The 27,063-nt window shown below is 38.3% G+C and overlaps 2 protein-coding genes across 4 annotated transcripts in view; both read left to right on the forward strand.

Moving 5' to 3' along the window:
- The window catches only part of DBT (dihydrolipoamide branched chain transacylase E2), a 55,291-nt gene extending 48,938 nt beyond the window's left edge, over positions 1–6,353 (forward strand). The window contains exon 11 of one of the 2 annotated variants that reach the window (XM_072754515.1): positions 6,101–6,353. In XM_072754515.1, coding sequence (XP_072610616.1) covers positions 6,101–6,121 — 21 coding nt within the window. In that variant the 3' untranslated portion in view covers positions 6,122–6,353. Of the gene's footprint in view, positions 1–1,953; positions 4,613–6,100 lie in introns of those variants that run through there. The other variant, XM_025996560.2, reaches the window with a different exon arrangement.
- A 1,554-nt stretch (positions 6,354–7,907) lies between these two features.
- The window catches only part of LRRC39 (leucine rich repeat containing 39), a 31,236-nt gene continuing 12,080 nt past the window's right edge, over positions 7,908–27,063 (forward strand). The window contains exons 1-2 of one of the 2 annotated variants that reach the window (XM_025996563.2): positions 7,908–8,042; positions 20,835–21,027. In XM_025996563.2, coding sequence (XP_025852348.2) covers positions 20,915–21,027 — 113 coding nt within the window. In that variant the 5' untranslated portion in view covers positions 7,908–8,042; positions 20,835–20,914. Of the gene's footprint in view, positions 8,043–16,831; positions 17,002–20,834; positions 21,028–27,063 lie in introns of those variants that run through there. The other variant, XR_012000744.1, reaches the window with a different exon arrangement.

Genomic DNA, 27,063 nt, shown 5'->3' on the forward strand with positions numbered 1-27,063 from the left:
CTTTGGTTCTTGTGCATAGTGCTGCTATGAACAGTGGTATGCAGGTATCTTCAATAAACGTGTTTTTACCAAATCATTTTACCCATGATTTCATCAAGCTATGAAGAATAGTTCTTGAAGTATAAATCTTCTCATATTTATTGGGTAGGAACAAATAGCGCATATTTAATTCTTTTCTCTCATTTTATCATCTCTCCTTTGCTATTTTCTGCTTTCACTGTAAATTTTGAACTTGTTGATAAATGGTCTAAGTCACTAACATCTCCACACAACTCAGTTCTCAGTCCTTCTCTTCCTTGACCTATTAGCTGCACTGGAGTCAGTTGACCAACACCACTTGCTTGGAAAACATTTCACGGTGACTTGCAGAATACCTTACTGTTATGGCTTCCCTCCTGTCTACTGCTTGTTCCCTCTGAGGCTCCTTTGCCCAGATCTCTTTATCTCCTAATCACTAAGTATTGGAGTACCCCAGGACTCAGTTCTGGCCCTTTTCTTTATTTGATCCCATCTTAGGATGGTAAGTGCCATTTTTATGCTGTTAACACCCAAGTTTATATCTCCAGACCTGACCTCTGCTTTGATCTACAAATTCATATTATCCTGGTTGGATATCTAATGAGGCATCTTGAATTTTCCATTCCTTTCCTTACCACCACCACCCTCAAACTTGCTCTGTCTGGAGTTTTCCCCTTTTGGTAAATGGCTCAGAAACCTCCAGTAGCTTCTCATCTCACTCAGATTCAAAGCCAAAGTAGCTGCAGTGGCCTACATGGCCCTGCACTGGTGCTACTCATTGTAATTGGGGACCTATGTGGGCCATGACTGTTGTATCCAGACTGTGAGATCAGTACAGAAACAGGTCTTAGATACTTTCACAGCAATTTGACAGGTGACTTAGGTCTATTGAATTTAATAAGAAGTTAGGGCTTGTGTTTTATATTTTTTTAATTTTTTTTTTAAGATTTATTTATTTGAGAGAGGGAGAATGTGTGCAAGTGGGAGAGGAGCAGAGGGAGAGAATCTTCAAACAGACTCCTCTCTGAGCATGGAGTCCCATGCAGGGCTTAATCCCAGGATCCTGAAGTCATGACCTGAGCTGAAATTGAGAGTTGCTTAACCAACTGAGCCACCCACGCACCCCTTTAATAATTTACTTTTAATGTTATTTAAAAGTAGCTTGCAATGGAATAGAAATTTTTAAAAAATAACAATAGTTCCTTTACCAAAGACAGATTGAGAAGCATTGCTCTTGACAGTATGCCCTGCATTCCCCCCTTGCTCTGTGACCATGTCTTGTACCTCTGACCTCCCCTCCCCTGCAGCCATCCTATCTACCTTGCTGTTCCTCCAACTGTCCAGTCACGCTTCCCCTCTGTATCTCTTGGAGTATCCATCTGACTTTTTTCCTCACTGCCTTCAGTGAGGAAACCTTGGTGAGGCTTTCCCTGCCCACCCTGTCAAAAAATGCCACCTATATTTAGCCCCTGCCTACTCTCTCTCCCCTTTCCACATTGGCTTTATTTTTTTCCTTCATACTTTTCACTACCTAACATGCTATGTATTTTATTTATTTATCTTAATTGTCTCTCTCCACATTATAATGTTAGCTCCAAGAAGGCAAGGGTTGTTATTTGTTTTGTCACTGGTTTAGCCCTACAGATGAGATGAGTACCTGGTACATAGTAGGTGCTCAATAAATACATGTTAAATAATTGAAATCTGAGATGAGATTTACTGTATATATGGTAATTGTACAGGGGACAGGAAGTACTTTGGAAAAACTGAAAGCTCGAGGCAAATATAAAAATGGGGTAAATTTTCAAGTCATTTGGGATGCCCATTTCTTCCCTGTTACAGGGAGGGGGGCAGTTATTTAATCTTTCACCATTGCTGTTGCTATAGCTTGCACTTCAAGCAAGTGAAGGCTGACTCTGTTCTTTGCCTTTTTAGGCCCTTCCCCGATTTAACCACAAAGGAGAAGTATATAAAGCACAGATAATGAATGTGAGCTGGTCAGCTGATCACAGAATTATTGATGGTGCTACAATGTCACGCTTCTGTAATTTGTGGAAATCCTACTTAGAAAACCCAGCTTTTATGCTACTAGATCTGAAATGAAGATTGATGGGACGTCAATGAACTTTCTGATCTTCCAAAGAATATGTAGCGCCTAACTGTGCAGCACATGTTCTTCATCACAATTTGTATTATAAATGATTTGTATTGTATGATTAAGGTTCCAAGGCACAATATTTACACTGTTCTGTTAGACTTTTACTGAAAGTGAATAATGATGTAAGAGTTCTCCTAGGGCTGTCACATTGTATAGGTCATGGTGTGACTTCTTAATATGGTGCTGAGGTCTTTGTGTCCATGAATTGAAAACTAGCAAGAAAAACAAAATTAATGTTACTAAAAGACAGACTGCCATATCCAGTGTGGATATCTATTTTTTTCCTTTCATTTTTTATTTTAGACTGACCTTAATGAAACATGTCAGTTACACTTAGTTGGGAAAAGGAATTTACATACAGAAGTATCTTCCATTTCCCCACAATAACGCTAACTATTGTATAAAATAAGTGCAATTACTTAACCTTTTAAGATACCCACAATTATGTTGCTCTGTAGAAATTAACTGTAAATGTCTTGTTTATATGAATTACTATCTTTTAAAAGGGAAAATTATAAGCTGATCTTAAAAATGCCCAGTTATAGGGATGCGTGGCTGACCCAGTCTGAAGAGCATGTGACTCTTGATCTCAGGGTCATGAGTTCAAGCCCCATATTGGGTATAGAGCCTACTTAAAAAAAAGGGTAGGGGGGATGCCTGGGTGGCTCAGCGGTTTGGGCATCTGCCTTCGGTTCAGGCCGTGATCCCTGAATGCCTGGATCGAGTCCCACATCAGGCTTCCTGCATGGAGCCTGCTTCTCCCTCTGCCTATGTTTCTGCCTCTCTTTCTGTGTGTCTCTTAGAATAAATAAATAAAATATTTAAAAAAAAAAAAGCCCAATTATAGTTTTATGACTAGTAAGGATATTAAAAGTGTTTGTTTAAAATGAATATACTTTTAGAATTTTGGTAATGTTTTCGTGTTAGGAAAAAAACTGCACTTTTGCAAACTTGCCTCATATGAAGAAAGTGCTTTAAATGTAACAGCTGCTGACATTGTCTTACACTTAGAAGTCCATTGCCTTTTAACTATTTTTTACCTTTCTCGTCTTCAGCTTAAACATAGGAGAGGATAATGTGGGATCCCTGGGTGGCACAGCGGTTTGGCGCCTGCCTTTGGCCCAGGGCGCGATCCTGGAGACCCGGGATTGAATCCCACGTCGGGCTCCCAGTGCATGGAGCCTGCTTCTCCCTCTCCCTGTGTCTCTGCCTCTCTCTCTCTCTCTCTCTGTGTGACTATCATAAATAAATAAAAATTTTAAAAAAAGAGAGGATAATGTATTCCATTCTCCATATCCTGAGAAGGAATGTGAATAAGAGGGGAGAGAAGAGTCTAATGGGTAATTATAGACATTAAAACAAAATATATTATACAGAAATGAAGGTATCATAATGATTTTGTAAGAGGCCCACTTTAATCAGAAATAGCGTCAAGGTGAATGTAATCCAACGTTTTGATTTGCCTTCAGAAATCCAGGTTGCTTCTAATTTTGTCTGACTGCTGTACCAAGTGAAATTTTGTACAAAAAAGAAAAGATTGTTTTAAATCTACTTGATTTTTTTTCAAAATGAGAATCGTATGTAAATTAGAAAATAATGAATTAAATGAATGTTGTTTTTAAAATTTAGGTAGTACAAAGAGTTACAAAGAAAATAAAATCATCCATAATCATACCACTATTAACATTTTGATCAAGGTATCCATATACATAGCTATTCTTTTTATAAAAATGAAATCCTGCTTTATCTACTATTTTATAATTTGATTTTTTTAAATTTAACATTATATAATGAGTAACTTTACATGTCAATAAACAGTTCTACACTATCGTATTTTAAATGGCTGCATAATAGTCTATTGTGTATGTTTGTTATACATTTGATATTAAACTTTTGCTGTATACCAAGCATGATGCAAAGCACTGGGCACCTAATGTCCACCCTAACTATCCCTGTTGTCTTTTTTTTTTTTTTTTTTAAGATTTTATTTATTTATTAATGAGAGACACACACAGAGAAAGAGAGAGGCAGAGACACAGGCAGAGGGAAAAGCAGGCTCCATGCAGGGAACCTGATGTGGGACTCGATCCCAGGTCCAGGATCACGCCCTGGGCTGAAGGCGGCGGTAAACCTCTGAGCCACCCAGGCTGCCCTGTCCCTGTCTTCATTGGGTTTACAGTCTAGTGGAGGAGGCAGATACTAAGTAACCATAAAAAGTAAAATATCATTACATGTGTACCTAGGAAGAAACAGGGTGTGCTGTGAGAGCATCTAATAAAGGTTGCTACTCCTGTCTGAGCGGGTTAAGAAAGTACCATATTATAATTTAACCTATTCCCTATTGATGGCATTTGCAGAATTTTATTTTTTTTTATTTTTCTTTTTATTTTTTTATTTTTTTATTTGCAGAATTTTAAATGAAGAATGATATGATCAGTTGTGTGTGTCTCTCTTTTTTTTTTAATAAAGGAAATAGAAATTTGTTGAATACACTGCAAGAGAGTGGCGGGCAAGACAGCAGAGCCTGTCTGCCTGATTAGTTGTCTCCTAAGGAAGAGTCCCCAAAGCCACTCTGGATACAGCCTCTTACATACCACTGACTATAACTGTAATTTAGTCATAACGGCCACACCTAGCTGCAAAGGAGAGAGCTGCAAAGGAGGCTGGGAAATGAGAGGGCATGTGCTCAGCTAAATATTTTGTTACTATGGGTAAAGGAGAGACTGGCTATTGGAATAATTGCCATCTCTGCCATAGAAAATATTTTATACATTTAGGTTAGAAAAGACTATAATGTATGAAACAATTTCTTCATGTCACATAACCACCAAAGTGCAAACTGAGGCTCAGTCCAGGTAAAATCACTTTCTACTCTATCGCATTACATCTTAACACAACTCTGAGCAGCTTCTTTAACTTAAGCTAATAAGCAATAGGGAGTATTAATAGATGGAGGTACTATCAAGTGAAATGCCTAATGAAGCCCAGAATTTACTTCATCCTTTTTTTAGGTTCTCCCTAAGCAATTCGGAAGGCTGAGTTTCATTTCTGTTTTTTTCTTTTCTACTCTTGTCCCCTGGGACATATCATGAGTACCACTATCAGGTCAAAAATTTGAGGGAGATAAAAATGTAGGGACTACCTGTTGCATTCCATTATTCAAATTTCTCTCCTCTTCAGCCTGAACCTGTACTTTTAAAGTGTAACAGTCAGAGCTTTTTCCATTCCAAGTGACAAAAGCCTAATTCTTCCTGGGTTATATTACAAAGGATATTCATATTAACTGAAATTCTCAGGGGTCTCATTTTCAAGTATGGTTGGATCCAGGGACTTAATAAATTTGAGACAGTCTCTGTTTGTCTCTGCCTCTATATTTCTGTCTCTTCACTCCGTATCTCTTGGATCTTTTTTGCTTTGTCTTGACTTCATTCTTAAGACAAGCTGTCCCAATATGTTGACAAAGATGCCTAAGAGTACCCAGACTCACGTTCTGTTTCCACTTAAAATTCCATGCAGGGAATTTTGCAGTTTTGCAGTTTTGATTGTTCTGTCTTGGTTCATGCCCATCAGTGTGGGCAGGGGAATACAACATTCTGGTTGTCTAGGCTTAAATCTTAATGGTCACCTTTGGAGCCTGGAAGTCAGTCAGCCCCATTCAACCACAGGGACTAAGAAAGAATATCTGGGCAGATAAAAAAAAAAAAGTCAACTACATAAAATGAGGTACTGCCTCCCATCCCACCTTATATTAAATAATGTTTTTCTGAGAGCTCTTTAAGAACATGGGTAGAGAGGAAGATGAAGAGGTGAAATAAGGAGTTGGAGGTAAATACAGAAGCTAATATTAAACTGGTTATTGGCTGTGATTCCAAGATTTTACAATATCTCTAACAATGAATATTTGTATTTTCTTACCACTTTTAGTTCACTGTTAATGAGAAGTGATTTTATTCTCAAACTTCAAATGATGCAGTGTTGATAATTCAACTGATGTCAAAGTACGAGTTACCTGGCAGCCCTGGTGGCTCAGCGGTTTAGCGCCGCCTTCAGCCCAGGACGTGATCCTGCAGACCCAGGATCGAGTCCCATGTCAGGCTCCCTGTATGGAGCCTGCTTCTCCCTCTGCCTGTGTCTCTTTGTTTCTCATGAATAAATAAATAAAATCTTTAAAGAAAAATGAGTTACCAGCTTCAATATTTCTATTCACCTGATCTTTCTTAAAATTCTTGCATGCTAATCTATTCACTAGCTTTAATGTTTTACACTTACACTGCTGTATTAATTATGGCAGTAGGAAAAAGTCTAAGTTATATTTTCAAAGACCATTTCTATGAAAAAAACAGATTAACGGGACCTTACGGCTTCCCATAAGGACATTTATCAAGGGAAAAAGAAGATACACATTTCAATTTACCTGACACATCCTGCAAGTGATCATGGCCACCAGGTTAGTCTTATATAGATTCCTTCCAAATTCTGCAGCACATGCCTCAGCCATTCTTCATAGTACCTGTTCCAACTCTTTTTTTTCATTTAAATGCTGCACATATGTCTTCCCAGCTGTGTTGTATTAAGCAGATAGCTTCTCCGAATATCTTCAGAGAAGACAAGGTAATTCAACTCAAGGATCTTTCATTTCTCCTTTTCACCTCAAAATCTCTATATTCTCACACTTTCCCTCTTTTTTTCTTTTTCTTTCTTTTTTTTTTTTTTGAGGGAGATGTAAGTCTCCATCAGCAAAAACCAAACTTCCTACTTTTTTTTAAATATTGTATTCATTTATTCATGAGACACAGAGAAGCAGAGACATAGGCAGAGGGAGAAGCAGGCTTCATGCAGGGAGCCTGATGTGGGACTCGATCCCAGGACCCCGGGATCACAACCTGAGCCAAAGGCAGACGCTCGGGATCCCTGGGTGGCGCAGCGGTTTGGCGCCTGCCTTTGGCCCAGGGCGCGATCCTGGAGACCCGGGATCGAATCCCACATCAAGCTCCCGGTGCATGGAGCCTGCTTCTCCCTCTGCCTGTGTCTCTGCCTCTCTCTCTCTCTCTCTCTGTGACTATCATAAAAAAAAAAAAAAAAAAAAAAACAAAGGCAGACGCTTAATCACTGTGCCATCCAGGTGTCCCCCTACTTTCTATACAGTTGCAGGGTCCTTGCTTTGTGTTTAATCCCATGGCCCCATTTTGATATCTTAGTATCTTCCTCACATATGAAACTGTACCAGATGCATCCTCTTGGCACACTGAGTAAGATTCATTTCTAGTTCCTCATGGAGGACTTACTAGAGACTGAATCCAGAACTCCAACAAATTTAATTTTTTTTCTTGATGAATGTATCTGAGTAATTTTTTTTAAATATTTTATTTATTCATGAGAGACACAGAGAGGGAGGGAGGCAGAGCCACAGGGAGAGGGAGAAGCAGGCTCCATGCAGGGAACCCGACGTAGGACTCTATCCCGGGCCTCCAGGATCAGGCCCTGGGCCAAAGGCAGCGCTAAACTGTCAAGCCACCTGGGCTGCCCCTGAGTAATGTTTTTATATCTATAAACCTGTTTTCTTTTTGGGCACACAGTTAAATATTTTCCAGCCTAGGCTGCAGTTGTGTGGGGCCATGTAATTTATTTCTAGCCATTAGATTATGGGTAGAAGTGATGTAAACCAATTCCAAATGTAGCCCATGGAACCTCCCAAGAGATCCTCCATACTCTTTCTTTTTCCTCTCTGTAGCAACCCTGAAAGCTTTTATGTTGAAGATGGTGGCCATACAAGATGGAAGGAGCCAGCATCTCCAAATGACTTTGTGACATAAAGCCTCCCTACCACCACACCCCAGCACTGATTGGTTTGGATGTGATACCAAAGGTGAGGTGAAATAACTTTTGTTGTTTTAAAACATGGATACTTTGAGGGATCCCTGGGTGGCGCAGTGGTTTGGCGCTTGCCTTTGGCCCAGGGCCCGATCCTGGAGACCCGGGATCGAGTCCCACATCGGGCTCCCGGTGCATGGAGCCTGCTTCTCCCTCTGCCTGTGTCTCTGCCCCTCTCTCTCTCTGTGTGTGACTATCATAAATAAATAAAAATAAAAATAAAAAAAACATGGATACTTTGAGATTAATCTCCTCCTCCAGGTAGTAATAACCCTAACTCTGAGCTGTCCAATGCAATAGTCACTAGCCACACATGAGTATTTACATTTAAATTTAGATTATTCATTGTGGCTGTTGAACAGTTGAAATGTGGCTAGGGTAACTGAGAAGCTGAATTTTTAAATGAGTTTTTTTTTTAAGGTTTTATTTATTTATTCATGAGAGACGCAGAGACAGAGGCAGAGACACAGGCTAAGGGAGAAACAGGCTCCTCGCAGGGAGTCCGATGTGGGACCTGATCCTGGATCCTGGGATCACACCCTGAGCCAAAGGCAGAAGCTCAAGTGCTGAGCCACCCAGGCATCCCAAGAAGCTGAATTTTATTGAATTTTAATTAATTGAAACTTAAATACAAAGAGTTACATGTGGCTAGAGGCTACCATATTGGGTATTGCAGATATAGATATTTCCATCACCATAGAGAATTTCATTGCACAATGCTGCCCTAAATAATAGAGAGAATGTTCTTATTTTTTAAATAATGTACTGTCCCAAGAAACTACCTCAGTAAAGCTAATTTCCCTCTACCTAAAAGAAGGCTGAACACATTCCTTTTTTTTTTTTAAGATTTTATTTATTTATTTATTTATGAGAAACAGAGAGAGAGGCAGAGACACAGGCCGAGGGAGAAGCAGGCTCCATGGAGGAAGCCTGACATGGGTCTCCAGGATCATGCCCTAGGCAGAAGGCGGCGTTAAACCACTGAGCCACCCAGGCTGCCCAACACGTTCCTTTCTTGCATTGTCACCTTTACCTGCCACTGCAGGTACACACCTGACCTATTCCCTCCTGCCTTTGCCTAACTTCTTGAATGAGTGGTCATGAACTCCTCGCAATGTGGCTTCCTTTCCCACTGCACACCTGTATTTGCAGGGTGCTTGGCAAAAATGTGGCCACATCTCTCTCTCAGATGTCTCCTAAATTCTTCTGTCTGGATCTATGTCTCTCCTAAGCTCTAGGCATTTTCACTCTTCAATATCTCAAGGTCACCATGTGTTTCAGTGATATCTTGTCAGAGAAACCAGGTCAACTCTGAATTATTTATGCCAAACCTCAAGATGGCTCGTGTTATCATTGTTATCCCCGCAAAATAACCACAGCTCTTTTATGTTCCAGAAAGCAATTCCCATTTAGGCGAACACTGAAGGTAGCACGAATCCTTGATGTTTGCGAGCTCAGAATGAAAGGGACATGAATTCATCGTCAGGCAGTTCCAGTCCTGAGCAGGAGGGCTTTAAGCACGAGCTAATTCATGTGCTAGTGAGAGAACTCTAGGCCAGCTTGCTAAAACTGAGCAGGAGAATTTGGAGATAGTCCAGAGAGCCACAAAACCGAAGCATGACCAGAGTAATTGCAGTTGTTACCAAGAGGCCATCTATATCAGGCTGCCACTGACTATCATGTGGAATGTTACAACACAAAGCTTTGGGAACAGCTGTTCTGGGCCTTGACAAGAGACATGACAGAAGAAATGAGAACAGGTGGGAGATCAAGAATTTACCTTAGATAGGGAGCAAAGTCAGGAAGGTCAAAGAAGGGGTCACGCTTATCCCAGGTTAAGGAGGAGGCCAAGGCTCCCTCCAATCAGCACACCCCGTGCCTCTACTCACCCGCATTTCCAGAAGAGCTGGCAAAATGTGCTAAACTTGGGCAAAGCTATGGAACTTGAAATTTGCGGCAGGAAACTCCCTAATATGTTCCAAAAATGTGGTAAAAAGGAAAGTTAAAAAAAATAAAAAATAAATAAAGGCTTATAAAGTCTGTACAGAAGTTGCAAGAGTGCAGTGATCTGGAAAAAACTCTCAAATTAATTTCCTGGAAAAATGAAGGCAGGGTTCACACTGCAGTAACAAAGGCAACTAAGTTGATGGCAGGTGTAATTAAGTTAATGGAAACTGCAGGGATGAATATAAGTCAGAATGACTAACAGTCTGAAACATTAGTTATTCAAATGCAATACAGAGAAGTCAAGGAGCTAAGGCGTCACACTAATAACTCTGCTAACCAAGGGCTTCACAAATTGCACAAGAACCTGGCTTTGGTCCCATTGTGTTTCTGGCACAAGATTAGAAGGGCCCGTTGGTTCACATGTTGCTTGGGCAGAGCAGTACACACTGTCACAGGGATGGCACAATTTTTTTAAACCACCGTAGTCATTTACTGCACTAGTTTCTCTAATAAGTTTATGAAAATTAAAAATATTGATATATAAATGTAATACAGTCTAATTCCAAAAGATTTTTTTTTGGTTTATAATTCTAAGTACATTAAAATTTTGCACAGCTTCTATCTTTACTAGCTATTACAGGTTTAACAATTGCATGATATTTGTGGAAATGTGAAAAAACTATTTTTTAATTGCCCATTAAAATGTATATAATATATCCTCAAAAGTTGGATCAATATCCTAGAAACAAATTATGTAATTCACGTGGAATTATCCAGATAAAGAGTTTAAAATTTGGTGTAGCTTTTATTTCTGTAGAACTAAGTAGTACGTAAAAATAAAAGCAAAAGGAGCATATCTTTTTGTTATGTGGCCCAAAATACCTAATTCGACATATAGAAAGCAGTGCAACTTTTGTGTCATTATTTGGTGGGTATATGGAAGATATTGTTCTTTGTTTTCTTTTTGAAAAATTTTTTTTCTTTCTTTTCTTTTCTTTTTTTTAATCTCTACACGATATGTGAGGTTTGAACTCCTAACTACGAGATCAAGAGTGGCATGCTCTACCTACTGAGCCCGCCAGGTGCCCCGTTTTGTTTTTTCTTTTTAAAATAAGACTGTAGGGACCCCTGGGTGGCTCAGTGGTTGACCGGCTGCCTTTGGCTCAGGGCGTGACCCAGGGTTATATAGGATCAAATCCCGTATCTGGCTCCCTGCATGGATCCTGCTTCTCTGCCTGTGTCTCTGACTCTGTCTCTCATGAATAAATAAATAAAATCTTTTTTAAAAAATGAAATAAGATTGTAATGGCTTTTATGTCTGTGGTCATCTCATTTGAGATTTAAATTGCCTTAAAAAGTTGCATAATATTCTGATTACTTCTGCTAAGGTTTTATATTTCATATCAGAACTATCTTCACATAAGGGAAGATTTATGTCTTGGGAACACTATGGGAAAAACTATGGCACCAACTATTCCTAAGAACAATTATGTTTTGTTCACTTGTATTTTGTTTGCTAAATGACATATTGGTTACTAAGACTTACAGCATGCCTTTCTCTCTCTCTCTCTCTCTTTTTTTTTAAATTTGTTTATTCATGAGAGACACAGAGAGAGAGGCAGAGACACAGGCAGAGGGAGAAGCAGGCTCCGTGCAGGGAGCCTGACGTGGGACTTGATCCCAGGATCACTACCTGAGCCAACGGCAGATGCTCAACCACTGAGCCACCCAGGCATCCCAGCATGCTTTTCTCAAATGAAGATCTTGAAATTATGGCCAATTGACCTAATTTTTAGCCAATTCCCAGTGGGCTATCGAATAAATAATTTTCATACTTTTATTCTTGTGTCTCCACTGTTGATTGGCTTAAGGAAATGTGTGTATATCAGAAGTGAAACCAGCACAGAATCTTAAGGTCAGAAGTACATTTTCATTGCTCATTAAGCATATTAACTTTTGGTCATAAAACACATATATAATAAAAGAAAAAAATAGCTAAAATTAAATATTTTTTCTTAGCCATATTAGTCACTTAGATATTAAGTTATTAAAGATTGAAACTCTGTGGGGTCATGTGGCAGAAGCCATGTGAACCAGCTAGAATCTGAGAACTTGAGCTCCCAGGGAAAGGTATTTGGTGTCTAACAGTGTTTCCTATCATCTCCTGAGGAAATGTCCCCGTTTTGTCAGACCAAGTGGTACAAGTTAGTATGTAGCTATAACTTCCTAATATAAGTATCAAAATGTGGAAAACAGTGACTCCCTAATATTTGGCAAGTATGTTGTCTATTATTTAGGATTTTCCCTTTCCTTGTGTATACACACACACACACACAACACTAATGGAACATTTTCACATAAAAGAATATCAATGTTCCAGAAAATTTTACAGCTAAACAAATCAGTTTTAAAATATTCTTAAGTCTTGGGGCATCTTGGTGGCTCAGTTGGTTAAACATCTGCCTTCGGCTCAGATCATCATCCCAGGGTTCTGGAATCTAGCCACGAGTTGGGCTCCCTGCTCAGCAGGGAGCCTGTTTTTCTCTCTCTTCCCCTCTTTTGCTCTCTCTATCTCTCTCTTTCTCTAATAAATAAAATCTTTTTAAAAATGATTAAGTATTTAAAATAATCAAAGTACAATTACAGAGGCTTCAAATTCTTTTTCTTTTTAAGATTTTATTTATTCATGTGAGACACACAGAGAGAGGCAGAGACACAGGCAGAGGGAGAAGCAGGCTCCCTGTGGGGAGCCCAATGTGGGGCTTGATCCCAGGACCCCAGGATCATGACCTCAGCCAAAGGCAGACACTTAACCACTGAGCCACCCAGGCGCAAATTCTATCTTTGAAAGAGAATTCTTAACATTTAAATTATTGATCTAATGAGGACACGTCTCATATTTAAGTTTCTTGGCACTCTGGTTACATGGTGTTTCTGCTTCAAAGCCTTCTATTCTGACAAGTAACTGTTTTATTATAAAAGACTGTAGGGAGTCATAAAAAGAGCCTTATAGATCAAAATCCGAAGGTATTATATTCTTATTTTCCATTGCTTTTCCCTATGTTCCTTTATTTTCTCTTATTTGAATAAATGGGTCACACAAAGTAGAGGCTTGTATGCTTGATATGATTACTTGTAGTTACTGTAGTCTTATCAGAATTTATGGGAAGAAAACTAACTAAATGATCATTAGTTCTACTATACTTTGTAAAAGATAATGCTTGGGGTGCTCAGCTGGCTAAGTTGGAAAAGGATGCGACTCAATCTCAGGGTCTTGAGTTTGAGCCCCATGTTGAGTATAGAGATTATGTAAAATAAATAAATAAACTTAAAAAAAATCATGCTTTTAAAACACAAAGTAATAACTATCTTCGTGTTTTGTGTTTAAAACCATTATCCTGGGACACTTGGGTGGCTCAGCGGTTGAGTGTCTGCCTTCGGCTCAGGGTGTGATCCTGGAGTCCCGGGATCAAGTCCCAGGATCACGCCCTGGGCTGAAGGCAACGCTAACCCGCTGAGCCACCCAGGCTGCCCTACAGCTATAATTTTGTGTAACTGCCATAAACATGTTTTTAAAAGGAAGCAGAATAATCCGATGGTCAAGATGTGGGACCCAGATCCATCTGAGTTGGAATGTAACTCAGCTATTTTCCAGCGGATGGCTTTGACACGTCTCTGACTCTTTAAACTTTGGTTTCGGGCAATTGGGGTGGCTCAGCGGTTTAGCACCGCCTTTGGCTCAGGGCCTGATCCCGGATTCCCCGGGATCGAGTCCCGCATCAGGCTCCCTGCATGGAGCCTGCTTCTCCTTCTGCCTGTGTCTCTGCCTCTCTCTCTCTCTGTATCTCTCATGAATAAATAAATAAAATCTTTAAAAAAAAATACAATAAATAAAAATACAGTGATAAGTACACAGAAAATTAAGCAAATAAAGAATGGGTAATTCCAGAAAAAAACAAAAAGTGCAAAAGAAAAGAAATGTAATTATTTCTATTATTTGGATCAGTTATGAATAATATTTACATTTTAATAAGCACTAATTACTGATTTAACAAGTATTATGATATAACTATCTTGGGAGGACTAAAAGAGGAGAGGTATGTGGTATGAGTAAGTGGTTTAAGACCACAGAACTTACATCTTCTATGGTAGGAAGTCCATAGATAGTTCTGAAATTAGTATATGAAGAAATAGCAACATAAGCATATATTTTAAAATATAACAAGAGAGAGTTAAAATAGTTGTGCCAGTTGCTTAGGTACAGATGACGGGAATCTCCCAGGCATGTTTAAGTAAGAAGGGCTATTTGTTCATAGAACAAATCCTGGAAGTATACCACGAAACTGGCTTGGTAAGGGAGCTGCTATGGCTGCCCCAGAACCAGCTGCATCCACTGTGGTCAGGAAACTCAATTTGCTAAAACTAATCCCAGAAAATATATTGTCTTTGCTGTACTACACCAGCAAAAATGAACTGTAACCACTCAGCCGACTTCCTCACATTCTTTGCTTCTAAATCAAAGTGCATAAACCTTAATCACATTCCCCAATTCTGTAGCAAGGGAGGTTGGAATTTTCCTCCTAATTCTACTTTAGTAAAGTGGGGTTCACTAACAGTGGGGGTTATCAAACTATGGAGAGGGCACTATACAGTGTCTTGTCTTTTCCTTCTCTCTTGCCTGCTATGTACCCAAATCACTGAAATTCTGTCTAAAATCATTCATAAATAGCTCTTGAATCTATTCACTTTTTTCCACTTTCCTGACATTTCTCTAGAGTAAATCACTTCAAAGTTTTCTCAATTGGTCTCACTTTGTATAGTGTTGCCTCTTAGATCAGAGCATGGCAAAGAAACAGCTAGAAAAGGGAAAGAGAGAGAGCCTTGGGATTTGTGGGCTTTCTAGAAATACTATCAAATTAAAATTTAGGGATCCCTGTGTGGCTCAGCGGTTTAGCATCTGCCTTCCGCCCGTGGTGCGGTCCTGGAGACCTGAGATTGAGTCCTGCGTCAAGCTCCCTGCATGGAGCCTGCTTCTCCCTTTGCCTGTGTCTCTGCCTCTCTCTCTCTCTCTCTCTCTCTGTCTCTCTCTGTCTCTCATGAATAAATAAATAAAATCTTTAAAAAAATTAAAATTTAATTGTATACAGTGCCAAAGGCAGAAACAAATCTAAATTGTTTCCAAAGAGATAATTTAGTACTTTTCTTAACTGAAACAAAACTTCCTGCACCTTATGGTTGCTTTATGAACATATTCAGGGAAGCCGTGCGTGGGGGATGGTGCAAACTCTCTGGACAGGGAGGTTAAAGTTCAGGTTCTGTGATCTTCTTTACTCTTTCTGTGGTCTTGAGCAACCCCATAGCTCTCTGAGCTAATTTGTTATAGAACGTTAGAGAATTTCTATGGAATAATAAGGTATTAAAAAACTCTAAAATTGCCAAAGTGTCCAAGTGACTAAATAAATTATGACCTACCTACACATCAAAAGCTATGTAGTCATTAAAAAGAGTGATGTAATTCTAAATATACTAATATGAAACAATCTCCAATATATTCTGAGTAAAGAAACCACAGTATAGAAAAATACATATAATATGTTAGCATTGTGTGTGTGTGTGTGTGTGTGTGCGCATGTCACCATGTGTGTGTTTTTAATGAATATAGGCATATTTATGTCTGTAAATTCACAGCCCATCTTTGGATGGGCACAGACACACAGAAGTGGCAATAGTGATTGCCTTCAGACAAGGAACTAAATGGCTGGAGGTGGGGTTAGGTGGGGATTCATTGATAAAAGAATAATAGATAATTATTATTCTTTTATCTTTTATCATTATCATTAAGATAATGAATCTTTTAAATTTTGTTCTATGTGCTTATATTACCAATTCAAAGAATAAAATACCACGGTGTTTGGATAGTTCAGTCCACTGAGCATCTGACTCTTGATCTCAGCTCAGGTCTTGATCTCAGGGTCTTGAGTTCAAGCCCCATGTTGAGCATCATGTTGGGTGTGGAGCCTACTTAATACTACTTAAATAAATAAATAAATAAATAAATAAATAAATAAATAAAATGTATAGGATTAAAAAAACAAAAAAATAAATACATAATTTTTCAAAAAGCCTGTAATTCACTTCTGTCTCTGAAGGCTGAAGAGATAAAGATTGTGAGAGAAGTAGATTTGAGGCTTGGATGCAGCACCAGCTTGGAGCTCCTCTGTTATCCACACTTGTCTACATCTTTACTTTTCTTATTGTGTGAAGCATTTTACATTTATTTATTTATTTATTTATTTATTTATTTATTTATTTATAAAGATTTTATTTATTTGAGAGAGAGCGAGAGAGAAAGCATGAGAAGAGAGAGAGGGAGAAGCAGACTCCCCGCCAAGCCGGGAGTCCAATGTTGGGACTCCATCCCAGGACCAGGGGATCATGACCTGAGCCGAAGGCCGTTGCTTGACTGAGCCCCCCAGGTGCCCCATGCATTTTACCTTTAGTTTCAATATTTACAGATCTATGGTTTACCAAGTAGACTTTTTGTTATCCCATGCATTCTCCTATTTTCAAGTTTCTCTGTTTGGAATAGATGCATTATAGTTTATTAAATATTCAAAATGTGTAAGTCATGAAAAGTGAAAGGACTTTCAATAGGAGTTAGTTTTTTTCAGGAGCTTGGAACTAGGTATGCCTGAGAGTTTTATAATGCCGGTGCACAGCATTTGCGGTGTGCAGAATGCATGCACATGCATTATCTACCACTTGATCCTTTGCACATTATCTATCACTTGATCCTTTGCACAGGAGTTCCATGTGATTCTTGCTATTCTCAGCTTTGTCCAAGATCTAAAATTAGAACTAGGCTAACATTACATTTCACTTGGTTACAAGTCTGACGGAGGTTTTTAATCATCTGGAGCCACACTGAAAACAATTCTCCCTGAAATCCTCTTTTAGCTGATAATCACTAACTTTGGGCATGTCAGCTTCTACGTCCACTGACTATGGTAAGTATTTTTCAAAAACATTTTTTCCCCATTCTTCATTAGAAGAATTGCTGAGGATGCCTTTACTGTGTCTGCATTTGCTGGGATGTACAGCTGAATTTGGAATTGAATTAAAAAGTCTTTTGTGGGGTTTCATAGTCATGCTTGTAATTATCTTCCTCTGGAATTTTGATTTCCCTAAAAGTTAAGAAGTATTTTTTGCTTTGTTTTGTTTTGTTTTGTTTTGGGGGTTTTGTGTGTTTCTTGTTTGTTTGTTTGCTTGCTTGCTTTTGCTTTTGAAAGCAGACTCTCTTGGTTATGTCCTTACCAAGCAAAGTGCATTTCTGTTATGGTTATAATCAAGGTAGAGAACACAGTCCTATGCTGACGTCAAAAGTGCATATATCATTATTGACTTGTTTTCCTCGAAGGGAAATTGGTTGCTGTCATAGGAAAGTTGATGGCTGAATGAAGTTTAATGGCAAACTGAGGAATCAAATGAGCATACAAATGGTTATATGTGTTTAAAAAATACACATTTACATGTGGATACTTGGGATTTTTAAAAATGATTTGATAAACATTTAAAACTTGCTAAAATCTGAGACAATAAATTGTAGGTTGACTATGATGTCCTCAGGGGTTTGGATTATCAGCATATGTATGCCAAGGTTTCTTGATGGCAGAAAGATCTTGCAATCCGTTCCTGTGGAAATTGTGCACGCATTGCTTAAAAATAGAGACCCTTTCCTAACAATTTTTCTGCATATTGGCAATTATATATCCATCCTAACATTTTAAACCTTTTTGTCCTCTGTAATAGAGTTTTTCTCCCACCCCTCTTTGTTTCTCTTATGCACTGCATTCTATTAAGGAAATCAGTAATTTAGAAGGGATTAATAATGAAAAGCAATAGTCTCTACCCCATTTCTATCACTCTAGAAGTAAGCATTTAACCAGTTCAGGATTTAGTTTTCAGTGGTTATCTCCATAGTTCTTTTTTTTTTCCCAAAGGCCGTTATTATTTCTTACCAACTTTAGGAATTATCTATAAAACTTCATTATGAAAGATGATGTCTAAGTCCACCTACACCCCATAGAGTTATATCCTTATTTTTAGTTTCTCCCTTGATCACCTTTATAAAAGACTATAAATAAATGCTTATTACATTTTGTTCTTTAGGCTTAAATAAGTCTTCCTTGCTTTTTAATAGGTTGATTTATTTCAAAGGTTGACTTCTATCACTCAGAAAAAAGAAACTCTGTACCCTTAGCAGTCACTCCCCATTTCCCTCTCTGAAAAGCCCTTGGATATCACTAATCTACTTTTTTTTCTCTGTAAATCTACCTATTCCAGACATTTCATATAAATGGGATCATATGTGGTTGTTTGTGTCTGGCTTCTTTCACTTAGCACACTTTCATTCAACATTCATCCATGATGCAGCAAGTGTCAGTACTTATTCTTTTTTGTGGCTGAATAATATTCCATTGTATGGAAATACTACATTTTTGTTTATCCATTTGTCAGTTGACAGCCACTTTTGGGCTACTGTGAATAATGCTACTTCAACATTTAGGTAGAAGTTTTTTTGTTTTTTTTTAAGATTTTATTTATTTAGTCCTGAGAGACACACACAGAGAGAGAGAGAGAGAGAAGCAGAGAAGCAGAGACACAGGCAGAGGGAGAAACAGGCTCCATGCAGGGAGCCTGACGCGGGACTCAATCCCTGCTCTCCGGGATCATGCCCTGGGCCAAAGGCAGGCTCTAAACCACTGAGCCACCCAGGGATCCCCTAGGTAGAAGTTTTTGTGTGAACATACGTTTGGGTATAAATCTAGGCATGGATCTTTTTCTATTTTATACTTTCTATTTTTTCCTATTTTTATGCTAGGCGTGCCTTTTATAAACAATACATATGTCTTTAATTGGACAATCTTTATATATTAACTTGCAGCTTTAGTAATCAGGAAAGTATAAATTTGTGACCATAATGAAATTTTATACAGTAGTTTGTTGATAAGGATGTACATCAATGGGGACCCTTATACAGTTGTAGTAAGAGTATAAATGGGCACAATCACTTTGGAAAACAATTCTGCTCTATCTTATAAATTTGAACATTCACATATATTATGATCCAGCAGTTCTAGTCCTAGGTATATACCCAATAGAGGCAATAGCACTTGAGCACCGTGATGATAAGGACAAGAATTTTGGAAACAATATTGTTTGTAATAGCAAAACTCTGCTACCCAAATATCCATGTTCATTGGGACAGAAAAATTATATCATGGCATAGTCATACATTTTAGAGATCGTGGCATATCAGTATATGAAATGTTTTGCTAGGCAGCCCGGGTGGCTCAGCGGTTTAGTGCCGCCTTCAGCCCAGGGCCTGATCCTGGAGACCCGGGATCAAGTCCCATGTCGGGCTCCCTGCATGGAGCCTGCTTCTCCCTCTGCCTGTGTCTCTGCCTCTCTCTCTCTCTCTGTGTCCATCATGAATAAATAAATAAATAAATAAATAAATAAATAAATAAATAAATAATCTTAAAAAAAAGAAAAATGTTTTGCTTTCTTTATGGAGCTATTTAATTTCCCATGATATGGGTGTACTATAATTTACTGATCAAAAATTATATTGTTTCCAATCTTTTGTTGTTATGAAAAACACTGCAATGAATAACTTTATAATACATAATTTTATGATTGAAAAATATTTGCAGTATAAATTACTAGGACTATGAATATACTTTTATAAGACTGATAGACATTACCAAATTTCTCTCCATAGAGAACAAAATACTACCACCTTTAGTGTATAAGAGTGCCTGTTTCCCTACACTGTTACAAATTTCACTTCTTCCTTTCCAAACTTTATACCTTTATATTTACTTCCTTTGCCTTGTAGCATTCTAGTATAATGTTGAATAGTTGTGATTGTGGACATCTTTGACTTCCTGAATTTGGGAGGAAATAATTCAATTAACTGTGAATCAAATTCTTCACTATTACTAATACAATTTGATGAAAAATGAGTACAATTATTACAATTATTTGTAAGGCAAAGAACATTCCATAAAATGGATCTACCATAATTTACATAACCATTCCCCTATTTTTATTTTACTTTCTGAGATTCAGATCACCATCCTCAGTATTACATCTGCCCATTTGCAATTTATTTTATAAGAGCAAGTAATCCCAGTTTATTGCCACTTAACTGAATTCCAACCTGTGCATAGCAACTAGACTAAGTAGATATCACAAAATGCTGGTCTTACATGTACGTATCCATTATTTAATCATTTTCATACAACTGGACATGTAAACTAATGGCAGTTTTTCATTACTGTCAATTACATAGTAGCAAAGGAAGTAGATGTGGCTTCACTTTGCACCTCTGCTACATATTAGACATGAGACCTTGAACAAATTGCCCATCTTTAAAGCTTGGTTTTCTCATCTGTATATTACAGACAACAAAAGCACTCATGGCAGAGCACTTGGGAGGCTCGGTCAGTTAACATCTGCCTTCGGCTCAGGTCATGATCTCAGGGTCCTGGGATCAAGCCCATGTCAGGCTCCCTGCTCATCAGGGAATCTGCTTCTCCTTTACCCCTCCCCTCTCACTTGCACTGTCTCTCAAGTATATAAATAAAATCTTTTTTAAAAAGCACCCATGGCATAATATTTTTATGAGAATTATTAAGTTAGATATGATGTGTAAAAGTGTATAAAATAGTTTTGGGAACATGGAAAGTGTTCAATAAATATAAGCTATTATGATCATTTCTGGACGTGGTGAACATTCTGAAACACGTTTATTTGTTTTCTCTTCTACAATTAGGTCCTTTTTGAGATGGCATCTGTGATTCAGCTATTCAGAACTTAATGAAGTTGGTAACTCTATGACCATGTGGAGAAATCATGTCAGAAAATGTAGTTTGTACTGGGGCTGTCAATGCTGTAAAGGAAGTCTGGGAAGAAAGAATAAAAAAACACAATGAAGACCTGAAGCGAGAGAAGGAATTTCAACAGAAGTATGCTTTCATGTGTTTATTATTTGAAATTAGTGAAAATTCAGAACATCATCATTACAGAAAAGAGCACTTGTTAAATGCCTTATTGTTGAATTTGATAGATTTTTACTTACTGAAAACTCAAAATATAACTAAAGGATACACCTGATTCAATTAAGTGTGGCTATGTGATGGTGGCCACAAAAGATACAGGTGTCTTTATGTGAAAATAGTAGTTATCTTAGGCCTTCATAAGGCCTAAGTCTGTTCAGCATTCATAGTTTGCTTAGTATCATTTAGTCCACTTTTCAGTGATTGCTTATTCAATATTATATCCCCTAGGTACTATCTGGCAATAGAAGGTAGTATAGATTCTCACCTATTTGAATAGCCATGAATGTCAGCCAGGGCCCCTGTGGATCACCTGATTCCTTGATTTGGGCTATAATTAAATAGTTTGGCTCTCATTTCTTCTGCCTTCTTGAAAGCTACCTGTTTTCCTGATTGGATGTCTTCAAAGAATTCTACTAATCATGCAAGAAGAGCCACTTTCCTCATGGAGCCCTACAATTCTCATTCAACAAGCCTCTTTCTAAATATTAAATTGCCTTTTGTCTTGCAACATATACAAATATTGGACCATTAATGATATTTTATGTCAATCATATCTCAATGGAAAAAAATGCTCTTGTTTCAGCAAGTACCATAAAATTCAACTAAAAATGGCTTACAGCGGATCCCTGGGTGGTGCAGCAGTTTAGCGCCTGCCTTTGGCCCAGGGCGTGATCCTAGAGACCCGGGATCGAATCCCACATCGGGCTCCCGGTGCATGGAGCCTGCTTCTCCCTCTGCCTGTGTCTCTGCCTCTCTCTCTCTCTCTGTGACCATCATAAATAAATAAATAAAAATTAAAAAAAAAATAAAAAAATAAAAAAGGCTTACAGAAGGGATGCCTGGGTGGCTCAGTGGTTGAGCATCTGCCTTTGGCTCAGGTCATGATCCTGTGGTCCTGGGATTGAGTCCCATGTCAAGCGCCCCACAGCAAGTCTGCTCCCTCTGCCTATGTCTCTGCTTCTCTCTGTGTCTCTCATGAATAAATAAATAAAATCTTTTTAAAAATGACTTAAGGAATAGGGAAGTCCTGAGGCAAGGCAATTCCAAAGATTGAACAGCTTTAAAGACTTAGCTTCTTATCACCTTCTACTGCTAATCTCCGTGTGTCAGTTTGGTCCTCAGGTTTGCCTCTGAGTGTCACAGGATGACTGGTACACTTCCAGGCATCACAGCCAGGCATCATTAGGTTATCAGAAGAGTGGAAACTATTTCTGTTTCTTCAAGAATGAGGAAGACTTTCCAGGCACTTTAGCAAACCTCTCCTTCACCTCTCATTGACCAGAACTGGGTGATTTGTACTCCCCCTTTCCAGTTTCCTTCTAGGGGAATGACTATATGATTGGTTTAAACAAATTAAGATTTATACCAGGATTACTTGGGGGAAGTATAAATACTTGAAAATATTAAGTATTTCTCAGCAAAGAAGATGGGGGAAAGTCCTTGATCAATAACTATTTCTGTCTTTAAAACAAAAATCTAGATGGGGAAAGGCCATTTTTCCCAAACAAAGCCAACAAAAAAGGATAATGATGCTGACAATGATGGATAAACAGGCATTTATTGTGCACTTACTGTTTACTAGGCACTCTGCTAAATGCTTTATTTGTACTATCTTATGTAATCTTCTCAACACACTGAAATGGAGTGTCTTGATGAGAATTAGACTGCATTATGAGAAAAGGAAAACCAGGATAACATTTTCTTTTTAAAAAAAATTTTAAGAGATTTATTTAATTATTTGGGGGAGAGGGAGCAAAGAAGAGGGAGAGAGATTCTCAAGCACTGAGTATGGAGCTGGAGGTGGAGCTTCATCTCACGACCCTAAGATCATGACCTTAGCTGAAATTAAAAGTCAGACACTTAACTGAGCCACCCAGGTGCCCCCAAAATAATATTATCTAAACAAGGTATGTTAACCTTTGTTAGGTATTTGATCTGGGGTTATAGCACTCCACTGAGTCAGATACTCAAGCTTTTATGTTTTTGTTCAATTGTGCATGATTTCCATTCCTAAAGTCACCAAATGGCCCCAAATAGATGCACCAACTGCAGCCAACATATTTGATTCCAGCTAGCAGAAGTTGCACAAACTACTACTTTTGCTAACATCCCATTGATATGTAACTACAAGGGAGGATGGCAAAATGAAGTCTTATGCCCAGTTAAATTTAGAGGATCTATTATTGAGGACGAAGAGGAGTATAGTCTCTGCCACACATGAGTGTTCATTTTCTCCCTTTTAAAGATGGAAAACCGGAGGGAGAGGCCTAAGAAACTTGTCAAAGATCACACTGCTAATAAATGTGGAACTGGAATTCATACCCAAGCAATCTGATTCTGGAGGAATGATATTCACCTCAGGTCTTTCCCTAGATTGGCTGTTATATATTAAGCTACTCTTATGAAATCGAATATGTTTGTATTCTACGATTATGATAAACTTGAGTCTTAAGAACTCTTAATAAATCCTATCTCTCTTTTAAACAGTGGGCAGGAATCATGACTTGCTTCTAAACCCCTGAACTTCATGTATTATACATGTTTAGTTAAGAACCATTTAATTGGGACATCTGAATGGCTCAGTCAGTTGGGCACCTGACTCTTGATTTTGGTTCAAGTGCTGACCTCAGAGTCATGGGATCGAACCTTTTGTTGGGCTCTGCACTTAGTGGGGAGTCTGCTTGAGATTTTCTCTCTCCCACTCCCTCTGCCTGCCCGCCACCTGCTTATCTCTCTCTCATAGATGATAGATAGATAGATAGATAGATAGATAGATAGATAGATAAAATCTTTTTTTTTTTTTAAAAGAGGAACCATTTAATTTCAGCAGTTTCAAGTTCTCTCTGTACAAAATAGGCAAGGGATAAAAAGGTTAAGGATGTAAACTAATGTTTCTTCACTCAGAAAAAGGTGGCTAAAGATTTAGTTTAAAAAGCCTAAAGTTTAAACAGACACTGACTTCATTGTCTTTTCTTTTTTTTTTAAATGAGACTTCATTGTCTTTTGATGCCAAGCTGCCTTGGAGAAATCAAGACTTGGGTTCAGAGTTGCTGTGACAAAATCTAGGAAAGCCTATAGGCTTCATAGGAGGTAGAAAATTTCTATTTAAATTGAAAGAACATCAATCTTAGACTAAGTAGTGGATGAATTACAGAAAATCAGAGCTGGGAGAGACCTTAGACATTATTTAGTCCAAACCCCATTTTTTTTTTTTTATTTATGATAGTCACACACAGAGAGAGAGAGAGAGAGAGAGAGAGAGAGAGGCAGAGACACAGGTAGAGGGAGAAGCAGGCTCCATGCACCGGGAGCCCGACGTGGGACTCGATCCCGGGTCTCCAGGATCGCGCCCTGGGCCAAAGGCAGGCGCCAAACCGCTGCGCCACCCAGGGATCCCCAAACCCCATTTTAATAGGCAAGGCCTACAGAAGTGTTATGAGTTGCCCACAGTCACCAAGTTAAGTGATACATTCTGGACATAGATCATAGAAATTCAGATCCAGAAAGAATTTAGGAATCATTATAGGGATGGAAATAGACTTCTCAAGTAATAGCCTCTCTGTAAACTTACTAAGGACAGAGCTTTTTGCATGCACAATGTGTAGCATATCATTTGGCATATAATGGTTGCTTAATGAATTCTTTAAGTAAAAGGTTAAGGAATAAGACATCTAACCGCACTTGTCATTAAATCTTGTTCTGAAATACATAGATCTCTTAGTGAGTGACAATAATCATCATGCTTACTATTTTAGCAGTTCTATTTTTTTAAAAAGTGATGTAATCAAATAGATGGCATTATACATTTTGTCTCAGATAACCACACCTAGCAGAAGCTTGGCCAGCGGTCTAGAAAGCCACACATAGCTATTGCTGCCACAGTGCACTAGTTAGCAGATTAAATTTCAGATACATACCTGTTAAAAATACAGGCTCTACAGAAATATTTTGCAAATAAAAATACATAGAAACAACAAATATTTCACTTTTAGAGATATTTGGTTTTTCTGTTCAATAATATAAAATCCCCACTGAAGATCAGTTAATATGCAGAACTGCTAAAATATATATATTAATGCTCAGGTCAAGAGATTTTTGACAAGTAACTATTCAAATTAAACCTATGTTCTTTGATAACTGCTTATATTTATTATGTATCATTCTAAAAGGATAAATTACAATGGTTTCAATTCTAAACTTATTCTATTTCTCATCCATTAAAATTTTTCTAGTATAGGGACACCTGGGTGGCTCAAGCAGTTGAGCGTCTGCCTTTGGCTCAACTGGTGATCCTGGAGTTCCAGGATCGAGTCCCACAGCGGGCTCTTGCATGGAGCCTGCTTCTCCTCCCTCTGCCTATGTTTCTGCCTCTCTCTGTGTCTCTTATGAATAAATAAATAAAATCTTTAAAAAATAAAATAAAATAATAAAAATTTTCTAGTATAGAAATAAAAAACTTTTGCAACCTTTTACTAGTCATTTTCATAGCTTGAGATTATCCTTATGTAAATTTGCGATGAACCAAAAATCAATAGGTATGGGTTTCAGAATGACAAAGGTTTTGTGTATTTTTATATCTGAAAAATGAAATCTGAATAAAATTGGAATGTAATCATATAAAATTTAACTCTGAACTTGAACTTCAGAGTATTATTTGCAAGTCCTTATAAAGTAATTAACTATCTATGGATTAGATGTCTAACAAATGCAAGTCAAAAGGCCAATGAGATACCACTAGGATGGCTATGATCCAAATCATGGACAATAACAAAAGTAAGCGGGCAGCCCGGTGGCTCAGCGGTTTGGCGCCGCCTTTGGCCCAGGGCCTGATCCTGGGGACCCGGGATCAAGTCCCACGTCAGGCTCCCTGCGTGGAGCCTGCTTCTCCCTCTGCCTGTGTCTCTACCTCTCTCTCTCTCTCTCTCTCTCTCTCTCTGTGTGTGTCTAATAAATAAATAAAATATATATTTCTTTAAGTTTTTTTTTTTTTAATTTATTTTATGATAGTCACAGAGAGAGAGAGAATGGCAGAGACATAGGCAGAGGGAGAAGCAGGCTCCATGCACCGGGAGCCCGACGTGGGATTCGATCCCGGGTCTCCAGGATCGCACCCTGGGCCAAAGGCAGGCGCCAAACCGCTGCGCCACCCAGGGATCCCTAAAATCTTTTAAATAAAAAAAGTAAGCAAGATGTGGAGAAATTGGATGCCTCATGCGCTGCTGGAGGGAAGGCAAAATGGTACAAGCAATTTGGACACAGTTTAGCAGTTCCTAAAAAAAAAGGTTAAAAATAAGAGTTACAATGCAATGCAGCAATTCTATTCCTGACTATACTCAAGATAAAGGAAAATATATGTCTACATAAAAACTTGTTCAGAAATGTTCATAGCAGTATTATTCATAATAGCCAGTAAGTGGGCTTAACCCAAATGTCCATCAACTGATGAAAAGATAAACAAAATGTGGTATACTCATGCAGTGAAGATTCTTATGTCAAAAGGAATTTAGTACTGAAACATGTTACAACATGAGTGAACTCTGAATAAACTTGTGCTATGTGGAAAGACCACATATTGTATAATCCCTTTTTTTTTTTTTTATAATCCCATTTTTATGAAATGCCCAGAATAGATAAATCCATAGAGATAGAAAGTAGATGATTAGTGGCTGCCAGGGGCTGGGAAAGTGAGGAATGAGGAGTGACTGCTAACAGGTGTGTTTTTTTATTTTACTTTTTAAAGTTTCTGTTTTAATTTCAGTTACTTAACATAAGTATTGTATTAGTTTCAACTGTACAATATAGTGATTTAACAATTCCTTACAACACCCAGTGCTTATCACAAGTGCCCTCCGTTTCTGAGAGGCACTTGTGATAAGGCACCGTAAACTGCCCTCTGGTAACTATCAGTTTGTTCTTTATAGTTAAGAGCCGGTTTCTTGATTT

Source organism: Vulpes vulpes, chromosome 3 (assembly GCF_048418805.1).
Source record: "Vulpes vulpes isolate BD-2025 chromosome 3, VulVul3, whole genome shotgun sequence".
Classification (NCBI taxonomy): domain Eukaryota; kingdom Metazoa; phylum Chordata; class Mammalia; order Carnivora; family Canidae; genus Vulpes; species Vulpes vulpes.